Consider the following 18,476-nt stretch of genomic DNA (forward strand, 5'->3'; position numbering starts at 1 on the left):
ATGTCATCTGCTCAGGCTTCTCGTCTCTTTCACCTGAAGATTAGCGCTGTCTCTGCCGAAATGGGAAAAGCCGGCAGGCAGGAACGCAAGTTTGGGCCATCGCACTAAAGTCGGGTTTACTCTCACATTCATTTCTGGTGGGAGACGATCTTCCCCTGTGGAGTTCTTCCCACCTCTCCGAAGTCAGACTCTTAGAATGTGGATGCGTCACGTAGTGTGCTCGTCCCATAGTGCGGAAGCACTGGGTGAAGCCTCATCCCTGCGGAAGCCCTGCCCGGCCTGCTGTGTCCCTGTGCCCGCCTCTGGCGCAGGTTGTGCCGAATTCTGCCCGGCCTTTCAGCATGCCTCCTCGGAGCTGTTCCGAGGGCCACGTCCCTGGCCTACCCCATCTGCTTCTCTCTGCCAGCGAGCCTCCCTCACTGACGGCCTCATCTGAATGTTAGCAGCCTTCACCACCCAACATGCTCCCCCCGGTCTGGCTCTTGGTCCTGGCTGGGGAGAGGCAGTCTTTCCGAAACACCCCTACCTGCCCTCCTAGCCCATGACAAGCAGACCCCCTGAGACGGTGTCTAAACCGTTTGCTTTCAGCCCATACCTCCTCTGGGGGAGGGCCACCTCCAAGGACACCATAATGCCCTTGGGGGGGGCCGGCCTTCCCTTCACACCCGCTCCCCCCAGTACCCTGCTGCCCTCACCAGGAACTCCAGACCAGTGCCAGAGTCAGCAGCAGGCTCCGGTTCTTTTCTCCAAAGGACACGCGCCCCCCCTCCCCTGGACCCTGCTCGCTGCCCAGGCGAGAAGCAGTTCGTCTGGGAATTATGAGATCTGCATGCTGACTTAGAGCTCCCTGTCCCTGGGAGAAAAAAGATGACTTCTTCATTCCTGGCCAAAGTTGTAACTCACTCTGCCCACCCCCCCACCACCCCCCTTCCTCGACAATCCCCGTACCTTCTCTCTTCGAAATAAACCTCCCGTTCATTTAGCCTGAGTGGCTGCAATCAACCAGAGATTAGTGCCACCACTAATGTTAATAATATGCTAATATTTCATTAGGCAAGAGCCTCAGTGTGGTGCCCTGGCTTCCCTGTTTGATTTGCCTGTCAGCACAACAGGACGAAGCAGGGGGAGTGTTGGGAGAAACAATGGTGTGGCAGATAGGGACACCCCCGCATCCCTCTTCTGGGTGGGACTTCCAGAAACAGGAAGGTGCGGATAGGTGTGGGAGTCCTTGATCCAGACCTCTGATGCTAGCTGTCGTGGCCTCCCCGGCCACCTACGAGGACCGTGACCTTCAGCGCGTGTCGCATTTTTCTGTGTCATCCCTTTATTCCCTATTCCGTATGTCCCAGGAGGAGAAGCGCCGCTTTACACGGTCAGAGCTCAGGGCTGCCCGCCCGAGCCCCGCACCGCACACTTTGGGGGAAGGGAACACTTGTCGATTGATTGGCACTCTTGAATAGGAGGTCTTTCTGGATTTTAGCATTTGTCTTATGGAGGTACTGGCTGCTGGAAGATACGACAGATAGAAATATCGTACTCGCCATATTGAAGGAAGTAGTTCAAAGAGTTTAAGTTCTAAGAGGCAAGCCAAACACATACGAGCTCTGTAACTACTCCCAGCAGAACAGCAACCAAAACACTACAACTCAGGGCAAAAGGCAGGCGGTGAGCCGGTAGGGGCAGGAGGAGGGAAAGTGGCAATCCCTTGCTCGGTGCCACCCTGCTTCCTAACCTGCATCTCAGTGGGCTGGATGGAGGCCACGGGATGAGAGAGCCAGCACAGTGTGGCCGAAGGCAGCAGGTGGACACTTTCTCCTGATGCCCCAGGACCCTTTCTGGCAACACAGACGGTGACTGGTAGTTATCAGACCACACTGCACTGCTCTTTCTTCGTCTTGCTTTAGCTGATCCTCTCCACTGCCCCCAGGCCTCCTCCAGCTAAGGAACACCTGTGCATCTTTAAAACTCAGACCATCAAGTGTCTTTCCGTCTCTGAAGACTTTCTGGATATCTCTCTCTGAGTAGACCAGCTGACACTTCCCTGTGTCCCATCAGACCCTGTATGTCCCTGGGTGCTAGCACTGGTAGTTCTCAGAGCACATGCTTGGTGGCATGTCTGACACCCCCACAAACCCACCAGAACACAGGCTGCTTGAGGGCGGAAGACATGTCTTATTCACACTGGATCCCCAGGTGCTAGCGTAGCTCCTGGTAGGCAGTTGGTGCTAAGTGCAAGAAAGAGGGAGGGGAAGGGGGAACACGAGGGAGCAGTGGAAGGGCTGTAAATGTGGGTTGCTAGGCATGCCAGCTCAGAGAGGAGAAATCAGTTAGCTACGCTTAAAGTGCTCAGCCCCAGGGTCCTCACCATGTAGGATCAAGCTGATAGTCCCAGGCAGGGGGAAGGATGTGCCATCTTCCAAGTCATACAGTGGATGGCAGAGAATAAGCCACAAAGCGTGTCTTCCAGGTTATTCTTTAAAGTTTGCCAACTGGAGATGCCTTGTATCCAGCATAGGGGGCAGACAGTGGACGAGAGTCAGAAATTCCTTCCTGGCCACCTCTGAGCCGCAAGCCCTGGGCTATCAGGGAGGGTTGTGGTCCCACTGTGCAGACTGGGCATCAAGCCCTCTCCAGGGACCATCAACATTTTAGCTGTGACTGGATTATTCAGCCTTGCTGATCCCCAGTTTCCCGCCATCCCCTCCTCTTTTTCCAGAGAACTCTCGGGGCTATGCCACAGCCCCCTGCCCTAACTTCTCTGACCACCTGCCTCTTCCCTCCACACAGCCTGCCCCTGCGGTTTTGGGTCAACATGATCAAGAACCCCCAGTTTGTGTTCGACATCCACAAGGGCAGCATCACGGACGCCTGCCTCTCCGTGGTGGCCCAGACGTTCATGGACTCCTGCTCCACGTCAGAGCACCGGCTGGGCAAGGACTCCCCCTCCAACAAGCTGCTCTACGCCAAGGACATCCCCAGCTACAAGAGCTGGGTGGAGAGGTGAGTGCTGGGCCTGGGCCAAGGTGGGGCTCCGTGCTGTAGCAAGCAACTGCCCCTGATGAGGGGCCCCCTCCCCTCCAAAATGGGCTGGTGCTTACAGACGGGTCATCCACAAAGCCTGATCCTGCGACTGCAATGCCCACACCCCCTTGTGCCCAGTGGTACCGTCAGCTGAAACGAGACCCCAGAGAACCTGGCTGGAGGTGGCCACTGGGCTCTGTCCCCCCCTCTGCATGGAGGGCCCCAGATCTTCGGGGCTGAAATGCCTTCAGGCCCAAGAAGGAAATGCAGCTCCTGCTCTAATCCCCACCAAAACAAAACAAAACAAACCTTCAAGGGACCAAATAACATCTTGGCACAGAAAGTCTGGAGTCCTCTACCCATCTGCCCCTGTCCATCCGGCAAGTCTCCCCACGTCCTGTAGGGATGTCATTGTCACTCTGACACTTCTCACTGCCCCAGTCCCTTGACTCTGCCAAGACGAGCTCTTGATGCCCCATGCCCTGCAGTGCTTTCTCGGCCATTGTAGCCCTGGCCTAATCATCGTCTCACGCAATGTCCTGTGACTGGAGGGCCACCGGTAAGCTGGGAAGCCCGTCTTCATGCAAAGCTAACTCCTGGTAAAGAACATCAGTGGTTTGTCTGGGCCAATCAGTGCCACATACCAAGCACCTGAGCTAGGCAACCAGCCAAAGCTTTATTTATTCATGCCCGTAGCCCTGGGATATAAGGGGACAGGATTATAACCTCACTCTCTGCCCCTGAAAGTGAAGAAATATACATTCAGAATGGCTAAGTAATCAGCCCAAGGTGACTTCAGTGGCCAAGATAAGAGTTGATCCCCAAACTCAGCTGACTCCTACATCACTTTTCTATGATTTATGATACTTTTAGACAGGGCAACCTATATGGTGTCCCTGTGTGAATTAGGGAAAGTGCCTTTCCTACTAGAGGATATAATTCTGGCCAGGGTGCATGGTTTGTTGAGTGATGGACTGGTTGTCAGCCCAAGCACCTTTGTGCAGTGAACAACCTGCACAACTCTACATGGCAGTCCTGATTTTAGAGTCCCTTTCTCTTTCTACCATGTAGCTTAAAAATAAAAAACGTGGATGGAAGCTCAGATTTGGTGCCTTTTTTAAGAGTAAAAGATGCCAAAAATCGTTCTTGACTTAGTAACTGGAAATAAAATGAACAGTATCATTTCACCCATGGCAAAGAGACAGTCTCCATTTTCATACTTGAAAATTGCCTTCCCTTGTAAAGAGGGAATAACTAAGAGGGCACAGAGTCCTGGCCACCTCAGTAACATAGTTCTGCTAAAAGGACTGAATTTTGTTCTTCCTCTCCCCTTTGTTCTTGGAGATCCTCCCCACCCCTCCCTGCTGATGCGCGTGAGTGGGCATCGGTGTCGGCCAACAGAGAGAGAGCCCTCTTGTCCTTGTATCCGATTATGTCTGAGTCATGAGAGAGGCTCTCACCTCCCTCCACGTAGATGGTGGCTCATTCTTCCGACAATAGAGCTGCAGAAACAAGCCCTCCCGTGTGGTCACCGGCTCTTCAGCAGAGAGGGAGAAAAAAGGCAGCAGCTGGGCTAGGAGATCCGGGCACTGGTGCGACATCACTGCACTGGGACCTCAGGCAGGGAGCAAGGAAGCAGGGACGTAGGGGGCTGGGGGCACTGTTGAGACATCTGTAGAGAGACATCCCCAGAACACAGTTCGCGAGTCAGGGGTGAGAGTAACGCACACACAGGGCTCCTGGGCTTCCTGCCGCCGGGTGCTGAATGAATCTGTGCCACGCAGCTGCTGCAGGTCACGAGGAGCCCTGGGCCACTGGGTTATTTTTAGGAGTGGCTCGATGGCTTCCATTTCTTATCCCGCCAGTTTCTTAGCAACCAGCGGCACTCTTGGGAGAGTCATCTTTCACTAGCTTGAGATCCCACCCAAACCCGTTCTCTCATTCTGGGATGAGCTGCAGAGACCCAGGGATTAGGAGATGGTGAGAACAGGTCTGGAGATCAAGTCTGGAGTGCTTGCTTCCTCACTTGGTGGCAGATGGGTCAATTCCACTGTCACTGCCCGAGGAGCCTGGCATCCGAGCTTGTCTGCTTGCTGGAAGGTGAAGCTGAGCAGCCCGCAGTCCAGAAGAATGACAGTAGAACCCAAGCTCTTGTGGCCAGGGCTCACCCACTTGTGATGTCACTGCCAGAGGCTGCGGACAGCCCACCTGGGACTCCGGCTTAGTGACTTAGAAGGCACTGGTGCGACAGTGGGGAGGGCCTCTGTCCTATCACAGCTAAGAAACCGGGTTTACCCTGGCTGGTCCCCTCTATAGAGCAGGTGGGAAGTATGTGGATTCTGAAGGCTTCACTAACTTTGTTGGTTGAACAGCCTAGATCATTCTATCACACCTATACTGGCTTGTAGCTCCTAGAAGTTCTTCATCTACCCATCCTCCCCCAACCCTGTCCTCCCGTCCCATTCTTCCTCCGTCCTCCCATTTCTTCCTCCCTCCCACCCTCCCATCCCATTCCTGCCTCCAAATACCTTGCAGTGCTAATGGTCGGTGGCCCCACCGCAGACTCCCAGTCTCTGCTGCCTCCATCCAAGTATTCGGGTTTTTGCTTATGGCCACATCTAGGGAAAGGGAGAAGGATCTCTTGGTTCCCAGTAGCAATCAACCATTATACTCATCTTAGAGAGCAGAACTCACTGGTATTGTCACCATGAACAGTGTGTCCCAAGCAGTCGTAGTTTCTATTGCATTAGCAAGAGCCGTAAAATGGTCATGTTAGGTGGTGATTTCCTCTCACTTTAAATGGGAAGAGCCTCGCAGTTGCCCCTGTTGTGCACTCAAGGACAGGTGCATTCCAGGTAGGAATGAGTGCAGTGGAGTCACAGCTGACTCGCTCAAAACTGGACTGGGGTGCGCCACACATTTGAAGATCATCTATCATGTGTGTCACAGCATGAAAAAGGTTAAGAATTCTGAATATTTAAAAATGCCGCCTAAGGAAGCCATCCATTCAAAATATAAGACTATGACAGCTCACCCTGGGAGCAATAGTGGAGGCGAAGTATAGACATTTCATTAACTTATTCATCAATCCATGGGTCAAACATTTATGGTCTCCATCAGGAGTGTATGGGGCCCTCGGGATATATTACACTTGATCCTTCCCTTGTGGCTCTTGTGGTCAAGGAAGACACACGGACGGGCACTCCACAAGCCCCATGAGCCGTAATGGTGCAGCTCCGGGAGTGAGAGCCTGACTCCGCTGGGCCTGGAGAAGTCAGGGAATGGTTCTCAGAGGAAGAGACTTTTGTGCAGGGCCTTGCAAGCCACGTGTCTGTACATCAGAACCTCTGATGCTCTGAGAGATTTCCATGTCTATGCCTTCTTCCTTGAGGTGTTTGAAGGGATGACAAAATGTCGTTCTTCTAAGAGTTCAGGGCATTGGAGACCACTTTCATGATCACTGGAGCCATCATGGTGGCAGAGATGGGACACCCGCCATCACACACCGGGCCCATCCCCCAGAAGCCCACAAATGTAGACCACTACAGACCGGTCGACAGCAGAAAATTCAGCATTCTGAAGCCCTGCCTTTATAGCGCTCCCCAAGACCCACTAGGGTACTGGCATCCCATCCAGTAGGAGCAAACTCAGCAAAGAATGCCAGGTAGGGCCAGTAGTGGGACCCAGATCTCCTCAGCAGACGTGGCCTTGGCCGGCCTGCCAGACCCTGGCCAGCTAGAGCGGGAGCTTGGGGGACCTTCTGAGCACCAGTCCCTTCTGAAGGGGTTCACCTACAGGCAGAAATCCTATGGGAGGAAGTTCAAGTACAGGAACCTGGGCTGACCTTTCCCTTCCTCACCACACAGCCTGCTGATAAGAACACTTGTTTGAAGTTCATTAATGGGGCGTAATTGCATTCTTCACAATCAATAAACCTTCTCCATGGCGGAGCCCAGCGCAAAGGCCAGCCCAGCAGGAGCTGAGAAGGAAGCACTTGCCCACACAGCCAGGGGATCCAGGGTGAGGTCATTATCAGGCTCAGGGGGTGCTGGCAAGGCCGGGGGGGTGGTGGGGCACAGCCCTGGAGGGGAGAGAGGAGAGGTCAAGGCAGGGCCAGCATGCCCCACCGGGTGGATGGGCCCAGCCAGCGCGGGGCAGGGCTGGGGTCAAGAACCAGGCAGGGTGTCAGCCAGACCCCAAGCCCCACACTCATCCAAGAAATTGAGCTGCCCATGGCTACTCAGCTCAACTAGTCAGAACTTGCCGAAGAGGAGGACGTGCCGTTGATCCATTCATGGGCCAGTGTGTGGCCACGGACGTGCACCGATCCAATCCAGCGGCCTCGGCACAGAGGCAACAGACGAGAGCCTGGCTGCTCCATGCAGACATGACCTCACTGTTAGAATCATGCAGGGCATGCAGGCCACCACCCGTCTCTTAAGATGAGAAGCTTGGAAGCCCTGCCCTCTCCCTACTCCACTCCCAACCCCTTTCTCTCTCTTTCTCACACACACACATTTTCTAGATATTCTCTTCAGAGAAATGGAGCTGGTGTCTAGCACACACCGAGGCAAGCCATGTTGAAGGGACAGAGTGCTGGACACCTGCCACTTCCATGGAGACAGAGGTCCCTAACCTGGGCTCTCATGCACCTCAGGGACCATAAAGTCTGCAGTAGGAGCCTGGGTGCTACGTGCAAAAAGCCTGACAGGCCACCCATGTACCCGTGAGAGGTTCCACAAGCAGGTGACAGAAATGGCAGGCGTCTGCTTCTGATGACGGTCATGTCCTGTTGGTGAGGACCTGGGTTTTTCATCCCGGTCAGTCTCTCTGACCGTCCACAGGTGACAGAGCGTCACTGTCAGGAGGAAGCTGAGGATCCTGGCGTGTTAGCGCCGTGCCTGATCGCTGGCTGTGGGGAAGCCAGGGAGGTCACGGTTCACGGTTTTCGCCAATGTGACCTGACGACGCAGCCCTCCACCTGACAAGCACTTTCAGCTTGGTAGGTGTGGAATCCGTGAGGAGACAATGGCACACATCTCTTTGGGAGGGGCGAGGTTGAGAACCACCACCGAAACCCCTGGGTCCCCACCATAAAACGGAACGTTGGCATTTACTGCCTTCCAGAAATAGTGCCAATGAATTGAGTCTCTCGCTGGAACGTTTATACCTGGAATGTCATTAAATCACCCAGGACCCTGAGGAACCTAAGGGTGTTCAGGGGTGGGCTGCAGGCCAGGAAGAGAGCGGCCTCTTGTGAGAAGGGGCCAAGGAGCCACAATGGGACAGGACGGGGAACGGAGGGCTCTGAACATGAGGAGGGCGGGCGGATGGAGGAACCCATCCCGGAAGAGGGTTGTAAAGGCTGAAGGCCAGGTGAGGCCAAGGGCAGGACGGCTTCACCTGAGGCCCCAGGCTTCTCCAAGAAAGGCCATTTCATTAAGTTCTTGTCCCTGGGCCCAGACCTCCTGCCAAGACGCAATCAGCTCAACAAAGCGGTTGGCAAGTGTGTCTGTGTGGGGCCAGGTTTCTGAGGTCAAGGAGGCGCCCTCCGACCAGCCCCTTCCCTTGCCAGAGTGCACAGATTTCAGCTCCTTCCCTCTGCCTCCCTCGGACGGTTCCGGAATGAACGACAGGTCTGCAGTCACAGCGAGGCTGTGGCTCGTGGCAGGGTGGCCCAGGAATGCTCTGGCAGCAAATTGAACTGTCATTCCATCGCAGGCCCTTGAGTGTGATGGCTAGAGTAACACACGAGTGCCCCCTCTGCCGGCCTGTCACCTGACTCCTGGGCAGGGATGGGGAGAGGCGGGGTGGGATGGCACAGGACTTATGCATTCACGGTCGGTGCCCTGAGGGACATGGGCTGGGAATGACGCAGGGCCCGGGGGCCAGGGTAAGACTGTACCAGAGCCTTGGAGGATGCCCCCTACACTCGCCAGACCAAGCCCTGAGTTCTGGGAGTGCCTGGGGCCTGTCACTTTGTGCCCTGGAAGCCTCACTCCCCTGGGCCTAGTCCCTGCCCCCACGACCATCCCACTACCCTACTCTGTTCCAAGTTCTCAGGCTTGCTTTCCCCAGCTTTGAAGCCCTAGGCATTCAGCACAGGCTGAGCTGGGGTGACCAGGACTCCCGGGGTGTTCCCCCAATGCCCTGATGCCTCCCTGCTTTTGTGGGTTCCTGGCCCCCTTCGAGAAGCCCACAGCCAGCAAACGCCTGGGGAGGGGGGCGTGGCTGTCTTCAGGGCACTGGGGCCCTTCTGTTCCTCATTAGGAAACTGTGCAACTCCCCTCTGGCGGAGAAGTTGGGGTTTGCTGCATAAAATGTCAAATTGCAGAAATTAAAAATGTAAATGCTGGCATCTAATTAACCAGTTGACAGCAGTGCACAGCTGCAAGTGACAGTGACTGATTGCCTTCTGCCAGCCTCTCTCCCCAAACAGCCCCCAGCCCCGCCCTTCTCCCCGGTAACCCCCAGAGACGGGAGGGCATCGAGGCAGAGCAACTGCTTGGAAGAGCCTTCGGGCCCCGTGGAGGGCAGCTCTTGCGCCTGTAGGAGGAGACGTCAGAAGGACACAGACGGACCAGACCCTCTTCGGTAGCTGGGAGCAAGGCTGATGCAGGGGACCGCAACTTCTTACTCCTGCTCCCAGCCCCGTTCACCCTGTGACCGTGTCTGGGCCACATCCCTTCCCTCTGTGCCCCCTGCATCCAGAGCTTCAGGGGGCTCTCCCGGGCCACCCCCAGAAGCGCAGGTGGGAGACAGCCTACCATGGTCCCCAGAGGGTCATGCACCGGCATCCACTGGCCTCAGACGTCATGCTGGGAGTTTGCATCTCTCCTCTACTCTCTATGCACGGCTCCAGCTCCTTTCTTCCCCACTCCCTTCCCTGGCAGGTATTACTCAGACATCGGGAAGATGCCGGCCATCAGCGACCAGGACATGAACGCGTACCTGGCTGAGCAGTCCCGCATGCACATGAACGAGTTCAACGCCATGAGCGCGCTCTCGGAGATCTTCTCCTACGTGGGCAAGTACAGCGAGGAGGTGAGCCCACCCTGCTCGGGACCTGCTGGGAGGATGGGGCAGAGATGAAAATTCCCTGCCTGTAGCAGCCTGTATGCGCAAGAGCACCAGGCATGAACCCCAGACAACACCCCACCTCTGCTGGGGAAACTCTCTGCCACCTTGCACTTAGGGGCTGTGCTCCACAGACTGGGACTGTAGAAATGTCCCATTCTGTAAATTCTGCATTAATCCCTATTCTCAGATATTTAGATAAAGTATCTGTTTCTTTCTTTCTTTTTCTTTTTAAAATTCTTAGTTCTTCCCTGCTTGCCCCTCTCTTTTATTTTTCCCTTTTCTCTTCTGATCTAATTCTCTTTACACAAGCAGTTTCCCACGCCCATGGCAGGCTGCAGCAGGCTGCATGGTATGCTATGGTGGGAGAGGAGGGGGGGAGGATCAGAACAGGATACAGAACAGACTAGAATGGGATCTGTTTTAGTTGCTGTGGTCCCCAGGTGGAAAACCTTGCCTGGGGTCGTTGCCACGGCTGATACTGCCTTCTTCCCGGCCAGTACAGAGGCACTTACGGAGGTTTCTTAGTCATGCAGGCTTAGCCCAAGTGGGTTCAGAATCCAGGCTCCCCATGTCTGAGCAGCAGTATAACCACCTTCTCCACGAGTGGAAGGTGGTAACAGGGGCTGAAGCCAGTGCCCCCGGTTCTCTGCCTCCTCCCAGCTCGTCAATGAGAGAGGGTATAGGAGCCCCCGCTAAGGAAGGAGCCCCAGCGGGCCATAAGCAGCACAATGCTGTGAACCTCAAGTAAAGGGAAGCCAGTTGTGGGTCCCTTGTTGGGGGGACGGAGACACCAGCCTGCAGGCCAGTGCTGGTCCGGGGCAAGGTTTTCCCCTGCCCATGGCCACGTGAGAGAAGTAAGGACGATGTGGAATGTGCCAGCACAGCAATACAAGTCGCTGGGTCCCAATGCCTCACCTTGGAAGCACCGGCCTTTAGTCTACAAGTCCACTCATCTCCCCTTGGTGTGAAAATGTCCCATCTTCATGAAATGTTGGTGCCGGTAACTGGTGGTTCTTGGCCAGCAAAGAAGTCGGCGACTCCATCTTGGTCTCCCCAGTTGCACATACCTTAAGTGGGCCAGGAAATCCAAAGCTCGGAGAGCCTCCTCTCGAGCCTTTAGCCTCCTCTTTGCCTCCTCTGCCCTCCTGCCCCTCAGCCGCAGCACCACGACGTGCCACACCTGTGTGTCACGCACCCCTCATGGAGCAAACTACGTGGGAAAGACACTCGCGTGTGTTACGTGACTGGGCCCTCTCCACTGGAGCCGCCCACACAGACCATGAGTTCCCCCATTTTACAGCCGAGGCAGTGAGGGATCAGAGAGGTGACGTGTTTTGCCCCATATCACCTCTCTAGAAATTGGTAGGTCTGTTAATTCAGTCCCCCATCTGAATCAGCCCAAGTCAAACTCTAACATCTTTTCCATCACGTCCTCACTGTCCTTGTCCTCCACCAACCATTGGATCTCAGGAAAGGCTTTGGCAGACATGGTCGTTCGGTGCTGATGTCCAGGAAAGCATGAGATAGAACTCTTGGAGGGATATTTGTTTGTTAACACATGAGTGAGGCCAAATGACTTTCTAAATGTGGGCTTTGGGGCCTCGGGGAGCTGATGGGGGAAGATATTCCTTTGTAGGAAGGAGGGGTGGGATTCCTTACTATCTGGGAGACCACATTCCCCGGAGACCCGGGCACCCCACTTCACGCACGGGGGGACTGTGTGCTCGTTCACCGCAGGGCCTAGTACATCGCTGCACGGGTGTCTCCTGCCCACTGCCGGCTGCCAAACGTGGGCACACAGCGCACACATGTATTGAGACCCGCTGATGGATGTGCCGACGCCCCGTGCTCATCGACCCAGGGGTACCCACACGGCCCAGGGGTACCTCACAGCCGAACGCCCCGCACCCCCCCATCCCTGTTAGCCAGGCTGCCTGCGGACCCAGCAACTTCGTGTGCACGTGGGTTCCCAAGCCTGGCCACACTCGCCCTGTCTGTGCACACCCTAACAACACACACGTGTGTACACAACTGGTAACCTCCCTGTGCTCGGCCCTTCCACAGATCCTCGGACCTCTGGACCATGATGACCAGTGCGGAAAGCAGAAACTGGCCTACAAACTAGAACAAGTCATAACCCTCATGAGCTTAGACAGCTGAGAACCGTCCTTCCAGGGCCCCTGGGGGGAGGGACACACCAAGCCGTGCCTCAGTCTAGATTATCATCTTTACCAAGTGCAAGTTCCGACTGGCGTCAGCAGCATCCCCTGAGCAGCGCTGTCTCTCTCTCCGCCTCTTTCTGTCTCGCCCTCCTCCCTGCACCCCTTCTCTCTCTGTGGCTCTGCCAACACGATCGGACCAGGCCACCACCCCTCAGCTAGTCCTGGATGGCCAGGGTCACGTGGGGCCCCGGCCAGAAGACATCAGAGGCGCTCTCTTTCCCGGCTGACCCCGGGCATGGGCAGCGGCGCCCAAAGATGGAGGAGGACTTTCCACACCGGGCCTAACCTTGCTCTCGGGAAGAGGCAGTGAGCTCAGTATTATCTTCACTGTGAAGACACCACCTGGCTCTCTCCCTTCCCCCACTTCCATCTCCAGGGGGTCCACCCGGGTGTGGTCCCGTTGCAACTGTGAGGAGAAAGGCCCAGCTCCTGCATAAGGCAGAGTGGGGGTTGGGAGGGGCTCTTGGAGCTGCCTCTCACCTGTTGGGTTGGCATCCAGAGTCACCTTGTCCCCTTGCAGTCTTCTTGGAGCCCTTCCAAGTGCTCCTAGGGGCCTCCCTGCCCCGTCCCCTCCCCTGCCTGTGGAAAGCTGGACAGGAGAAACAGCAGTTACGGGCCACCACAGAGACCCTCCTAACCGTCTAGTCTGGCTCGTAGCAGCAGAAACGTGGAGGGGGAGAAAAGGAAAGAGAGTCGCATCTACCCTGGAAGAAGAATTTGGTGTTTTCCATTCGCCCCCAAACGCAAATGAAGCACGTCCATAGTCGTAGGTCTCGTCCATCGCCAGATCCTCGATGCCGTCTAGAGAAAGCACCGGCATCCTCCTCGGTCGGCGCTCATCAAGGCTCAATGTAGAATGCAGAATACATCCAGGAGATTCTACCTCCAGCCGCCTTTAATGGCTCTGTCCCCACCCCCCTTCCTGAGAACCCTAGAGGGGTCAGAGAGCTGGGCCCCCGTCGCCCTGCAGAGCCTGGTGCCATTGCTATGCAGACGACTGCGTCACTGGACTGTCCAGACTGTCCAGACCCCCTTGGCAATGACTTCTTCACCATCCACTGTCTTTTAGTCACTGCCCTTCCTCACCTCCTCCCCCGTCATCACGGAGAGAACCACACTCCAGCACAGCCTCGCAGAGACCAACTGAAATGCCAGCCACACTCAGCCCCCAGCTCGTCATGTCCGGGAGGGACCAAGGACTCAAGCTGAAGGACCTGGCCAACAATGAGAGAAGAGAGAACGGACCTCGGCCCTGGCATCTGTTTCTCCATCTGTCCTTCCATCTCTGGATCTCTCATTTCAGCCCGTCAGGCAAACGTGTGCTCGGACACGGGAGAGCAGGGGCTGTGGTAAGAGATGGTCTAATGGAGGGTCACAGAAACCTGAATCTTGAAGGGACCTTAGGTGCCATCTGGCCCAGTTTCCCACCATAAGCAAGATTCTCTCCTAGTAGCCCTGGTGGCTAATTGTACGCCACTCTGGGAGACAAGGAGACGCATCCTCGAAGGTGTGCTTGCGAGTCAGGGTTCCAGTCTTGCCTTCACTCCCTGAGCATCAGACATCCGTCCCTGTCATCCCCTCAAAGTGAGCCCCAATTGGAAAGGGGAAGGAACCGCTACATTTCCAGCAAAGTCCATGGAGCACCCTGTACTTTTAAGAACTCTGGCCCCTTTGGATATGAGTGTGTGTGTGTGTGTGTGTGTGTGTGTGTGTGTGTGTGTGTTTGTCTGTCTGTCCCAGGAGCAGGCAGAGAGCTCAAAAGGACTTCTTGTCCTATGGAGGGGACCCTGAAGTAATTCCCTTCTCCACCCTTGCTCATTCATTCTGCAGCTTGAGGACATTTCAACACTAGCTTTCTGTGCTGAGTGCTGGTGGGGGGAAGGAGAGTCCCCTGTCTGCAGGAAACCAGGGTGCTCAGTGGCCACAGGAGGCCTGGACTTGACTGGAGGCTGGGTGGAGGTGACCCACAGCAGGGTAGCATGTGGCATCAAGGAAAGGACAAATGGGAACCAAACACCAGTAGCCTAACAACAGAAAGAGGAGAATGGGGAAAAGATACACATCGAGGGGGGAAAATAACCAAAGGTTTTGGCAAATGCAGTGCCAGGTGAAGAAGCATGGGCTTTCTACCCTTGACCATTTTATTTCCTCCCGAGAAGCCACGGGCCCTGGCCAGAGAGGAAGCACGTGGGGGGCGGGGGGAGGCGGAGGAGGCACCGCGGCCGCTAAGATATATTTGCACACGTGAGGGGTTGGGGAGGAGAGAGACACAAACATATTTAACACAGATTCGCGGAGTGGAAGCTGAGTGTGTGTGTGAGCGCATGTGTGAGTGAGTGTGTTTGGTTTATTTTTTAAGTTTTGCACAGTTAAAAAAATGAACAGGCAGAAAAGGAGACTGTTATCATGGTTCTGCTGAAGCTTTTATTTTTTACCGGATTATTATTATTATTGTTATTTTTCCTTTGTCGGTACAGAACTCCCCCCCCCAACTCTGCCCCTGCCCCGTTTTGTCATGAGAGAAACTTCAGACACCTCAGAGAAACCTCAGCGTCAGGAAGAAAGAGGAGAGGACAGTGTCCTGGCTCTCCTTTCTCCTGGAGAAGGGGTTGGGGCAGAGTTTACTCTAATTGCTGGGGGGGTGGCGTCGCTGCTGGCGTTTTGTTTGCCGAAGTCTCTGCGGCCTGCTTGGGCTGGAGAAACAGGATAGAATCACCCAGAGCTGCAACCCCTCTTGCCCCACAAAGATTCTCTTTCCTTTCTCCGTTCGTTTTCCATTTTTTTCCATTTGGATTCGTGGTGCACATGTGATACGTTTCAAAGTAAAGACAAGGCAGCATTGTCAAAAAGCTGTCCTTGGCTCCCCATGTTCTTTCCAAACTCCCCTTGGGATCCCCGAGCTCCTCCTGGCAGGCCAGAGACGCTGAGAGCTGCCCCAGGGGGCCTGGGGGCCAGCACACAGCAGAGAAGGGGGCTGGGCAAACTGGTCCTGTAGAAGGGAGGTCCCCTCAAGGCCTCCCCGCCGTGGCAGTGAATTTGCAGGGTCATAACTCTGTTTAAGGTGGAATCTTTATCTAACTTTTTGAGTCCCGGGCAGAGAGGAAGGGAGAAAAGGCCCGTCTCCTCTCACCTCCCCCTTCAACCGCCTCCTGCACCCTCCAGCCCTTGAGACCACCAGGGTCAAAATGGCGTCAGGAGATCACCCAGTCAGAATAACTGACCTAGGTTAGATGGGGATTTTGAATGTAGGAGAGAGATGGGCTGAAGCTGTGGTGGTGGGAGGCAGGGAGCTTTATGGGGTCCTGAATCTAAAAGGACAGATGGATAGAAACTGAGAAAGATGGCTGCAGGCAGGTCATTCCTCTCGGGGAGCATAAGTCTGCCAACGGGTGGGCTTTGCCGTTCTCTGTCCTTCCACATAAGGAGAGACCCTGACATTTCTTGGTAACAGCAAATAGTGCCACTAAGTGAAGTTGGCTACTGTGTCAGTCAATTCCTCAGGAAAATACTTTTTCTTGCCTTCTTTCAATGTGGTTTTAATTTGGGGACAGGACTGCCTGAGTGTCCACAGGCCAAGGTAGGTTCGCACCCCAGAGCAACATGCACACCCAGAGGCAGCCCTGGAGCCTCCCTCTTGTGAGCCCGTGGGCCGATGAGTCGGGCCCTAGATGCTAGAGCAGGGCTATGGTCAGAGAGAGAAGGCCTTTTCAATAATCCCCAAGTGAAGCAGACGATCCAGGACCGCGCCAGGCAGAAGCGGGAGTCGCTGACCGGTAAGGTCGCTGACCTTGTCCACTCAGGCCTCAGGCCTGGGTCTCACCCCCCAGCCCTAGGCTAATGTCGAGGTACTGTCACAGCACCCCTTCTCCCCCCACCCGAGGTCCCTGTGCTCGTGTTCCCCTTGCATGACTGGCTGCTGAGAGTGTCCCTCCCCCACAGAGGCGAGTGTGCCCCCTCATGCCCCTCGCCCGCAGCTGCTCACGTAGCCTCTGCCCCAAGGCTGCATATTTCCTCGTACTGGAGCCTCAGACCTCACACGCCAGCCCTACCCTGGGGCAGCTCCAGGCCCCTGCCACCGTCCCAGCACTGCCTCCCTGAGTGATGGGGGTCCCCAGTCCCACCTGGGCCCTGGGGATCCCCCATCAGAAGAGCCACAAGCAATGATTTCCCAAGCAAACTCCACTCCAAGAGGCAAGTCCTGCTGATGTTTCCAGAACCCTCAACAATCGTGTGCTTTGACCTAATGGGAAAGCCTGTTTTTCATCTGTCTCCTTTCTCAGGAATAAGGGGACACTTCTTTGGCTTCACAGGATGTGAAGTCAAATACTTAACCTAGTGCAGGTTAAAGTTAATTATTCTTAATCAAGAACAAACTTCCCCACCTCTCAGAAAGCAAGGAGGGAGGGGAAGAGGCAGGGAGGCTCTGCAGGCAGGAGGCCCATAGACACCTCTTTCATGGCCCTTCCAGGAATGGGCCACCCCAACAAGCGGTCCCAGCATGTTCTGAAAGGCCCCCGAGAGGCATTTCTAAGCATGAATAACCTCCAGGTATCTCCCCAGGAGAAGAAGACCCTACCCTAGGAGGATACTGGCTCCTTCCTGGCCTTTCCTCTTGCTCCTAGTTCACATTAAGGACCCCTGTCAGCATTCAGGACAGGTGACTGAGGGCCCCGCAGCCCCTCCCTTTTCCTTTAACCTGTATGTGGACTGTTTATTTGGGGTTTGAGGTTGTTTACTTTTTGTTTGTATATGTTAAGCGTTGGAGATGAAGGAGGGAGCCCAGGTGTGGCTGTCAAGTCCAAATTGCTGGAAGGAAGAAACAAAACTATTCACCTGTGACTTTCGAGGGATGAAGAGAGCCTTGGGGCTGAGGAGGGGGGCTCCCCCTGTTGTTAAAAAATGGGTCGGGATATTCCCCATGTGGACATGCCTGGGGAACCAGCCTCCATGGCTGCTAATATTCTCGGTGCTTCCCGGGCACCTCTGATGGCTACAGCCTGCCATGCTGCCCGTCTGCTCCCACAGGTGTGGCCACCGAGAGCCGTTGCAGAAGGGGAAGCTGAGGTACAGCCTCCAGGTGACTCTGGAGAGGCAGCTCCAGAGAGAGGCTGGGAAACCTCGGGCCTCTGTCCCCACGGTGCTGAGAGCGGCAGCGCCCTCCGCTGGAAAACAGAGAAAAGACCGTTCCTCCCATTCACAAAGGAATCTCTCTAGGATGAGTTTTGGACTTGCAAGAGAGACCTTTTTTTTTAAACTATAAGTCTTTGCTCCCTGATTTAAAAAAAATATATTTTTTTTTTAATTAGGGGGAGTATCCAACTTTATAAAATATACAGGGTTTTTGGGTTGTAAAAGTAATACATACTCATTAGAGTCCCCATTAAATTCCATGAGTAGACCAGTGACTAAGCAAAGCTAAACAAAACAAGATCCCTAATAAACGAAAAGAGATTTCTGTCCACATTGGCAGAGATAGTGAGGCGGGAGGGGGGCCGTATGCCCTCTAGCGGGTGTGCCCCACCTTCCCTTCTCACCCCCTTTCACTTTGTCCAGTCTTGGCTCTCTGGGAGGCCCCAGTGTTGCTGCGCCTCCTGCCGTCCCCCTCAGCTTCCCTCAAACCCGAGGGACGCCCTGTTCAGGACTGGTCACGGGGGACCAAGTCCCCTCCCCGGAGTGCGAACGCTCATGGCCAATAGACGCGTTCTATGCAGCTCATCTTCTATCATTTTTTAAACTGGAATTACAACTTCTTTTGTTAATATCTTTGATCTTATGACTCAAGCACATTTTGGGAGGGCTCCCTTCCAAGAGTGGGATTCAAAACAGAGGATACAGTTAAAGAGCAATGCAAAGGACATTTAACCAAGCGAGACCGCTTACCAGCTAGGACTACTGGACGCGGTTCAGGCCCGTGACCAAGATGTGACACGTGTCTTGTGTGCTCTCCTTCCTCCTCCCTTCCCTGATGTTCTCCCCAGCTGTTGGCTCGTTAAACCTTCCGTTCTTTAAAAAGAAAAGCTAGTTTACCTCAAAGAATCTTGTTTCCATTTGGAAACCAATGACTTTGTGTTTTAGAGTAGATGACCCTCCCCTCCATCACTCCCCGCCTGGGTCTGGTGTCCCGAGGCCTGAGGTCCTTGCTTAGTCACGCGA

At 54.8% G+C, this 18,476-nt stretch overlaps 1 protein-coding gene and 1 long non-coding RNA gene across 9 annotated transcripts in view; one reads left to right on the plus strand and one right to left on the minus strand.

Annotated features, from left to right (window-relative positions):
- PLXNA4 (plexin A4) overlaps positions 1-18,340 on the plus strand; it is a 590,507-nt gene extending 572,167 nt beyond the window's left edge. For both annotated transcript variants that reach the window (XM_087860822.1, XM_045792629.2), the window contains 3 exons: positions 2,788-3,000; positions 9,915-10,065; positions 12,166-18,340. In XM_087860822.1, coding sequence (XP_087716948.1) covers positions 2,788-3,000; positions 9,915-10,065; positions 12,166-12,261 — 460 coding nt within the window. In that variant the 3' untranslated portion in view covers positions 12,262-18,340. The remainder of the gene's footprint in view (positions 1-2,787; positions 3,001-9,914; positions 10,066-12,165) is intronic.
- Positions 1-18,476, minus strand: part of LOC123788940 (uncharacterized) — a 450,302-nt gene that overhangs the window by 12,205 nt on the left and 419,621 nt on the right. For all 7 annotated transcript variants that reach the window (XR_015723826.1, XR_015723824.1, XR_015723830.1 and 4 more), the window contains 3 exons: positions 9,973-10,087; positions 5,550-5,639; positions 4,482-4,693 (listed from right to left, as the gene is read on the minus strand). This is a non-coding gene — a long non-coding RNA (uncharacterized LOC123788940). The remainder of the gene's footprint in view (positions 1-4,481; positions 4,694-5,549; positions 5,640-9,972; positions 10,088-18,476) is intronic.

The sequence above is a fragment of the Ursus americanus genome, chromosome 3 (assembly GCF_024610735.1).
Source record: "Ursus americanus isolate L20-20 chromosome 3, mUrsAme1.1.p, whole genome shotgun sequence".
Classification (NCBI taxonomy): Eukaryota; Metazoa; Chordata; class Mammalia; order Carnivora; family Ursidae; genus Ursus; species Ursus americanus.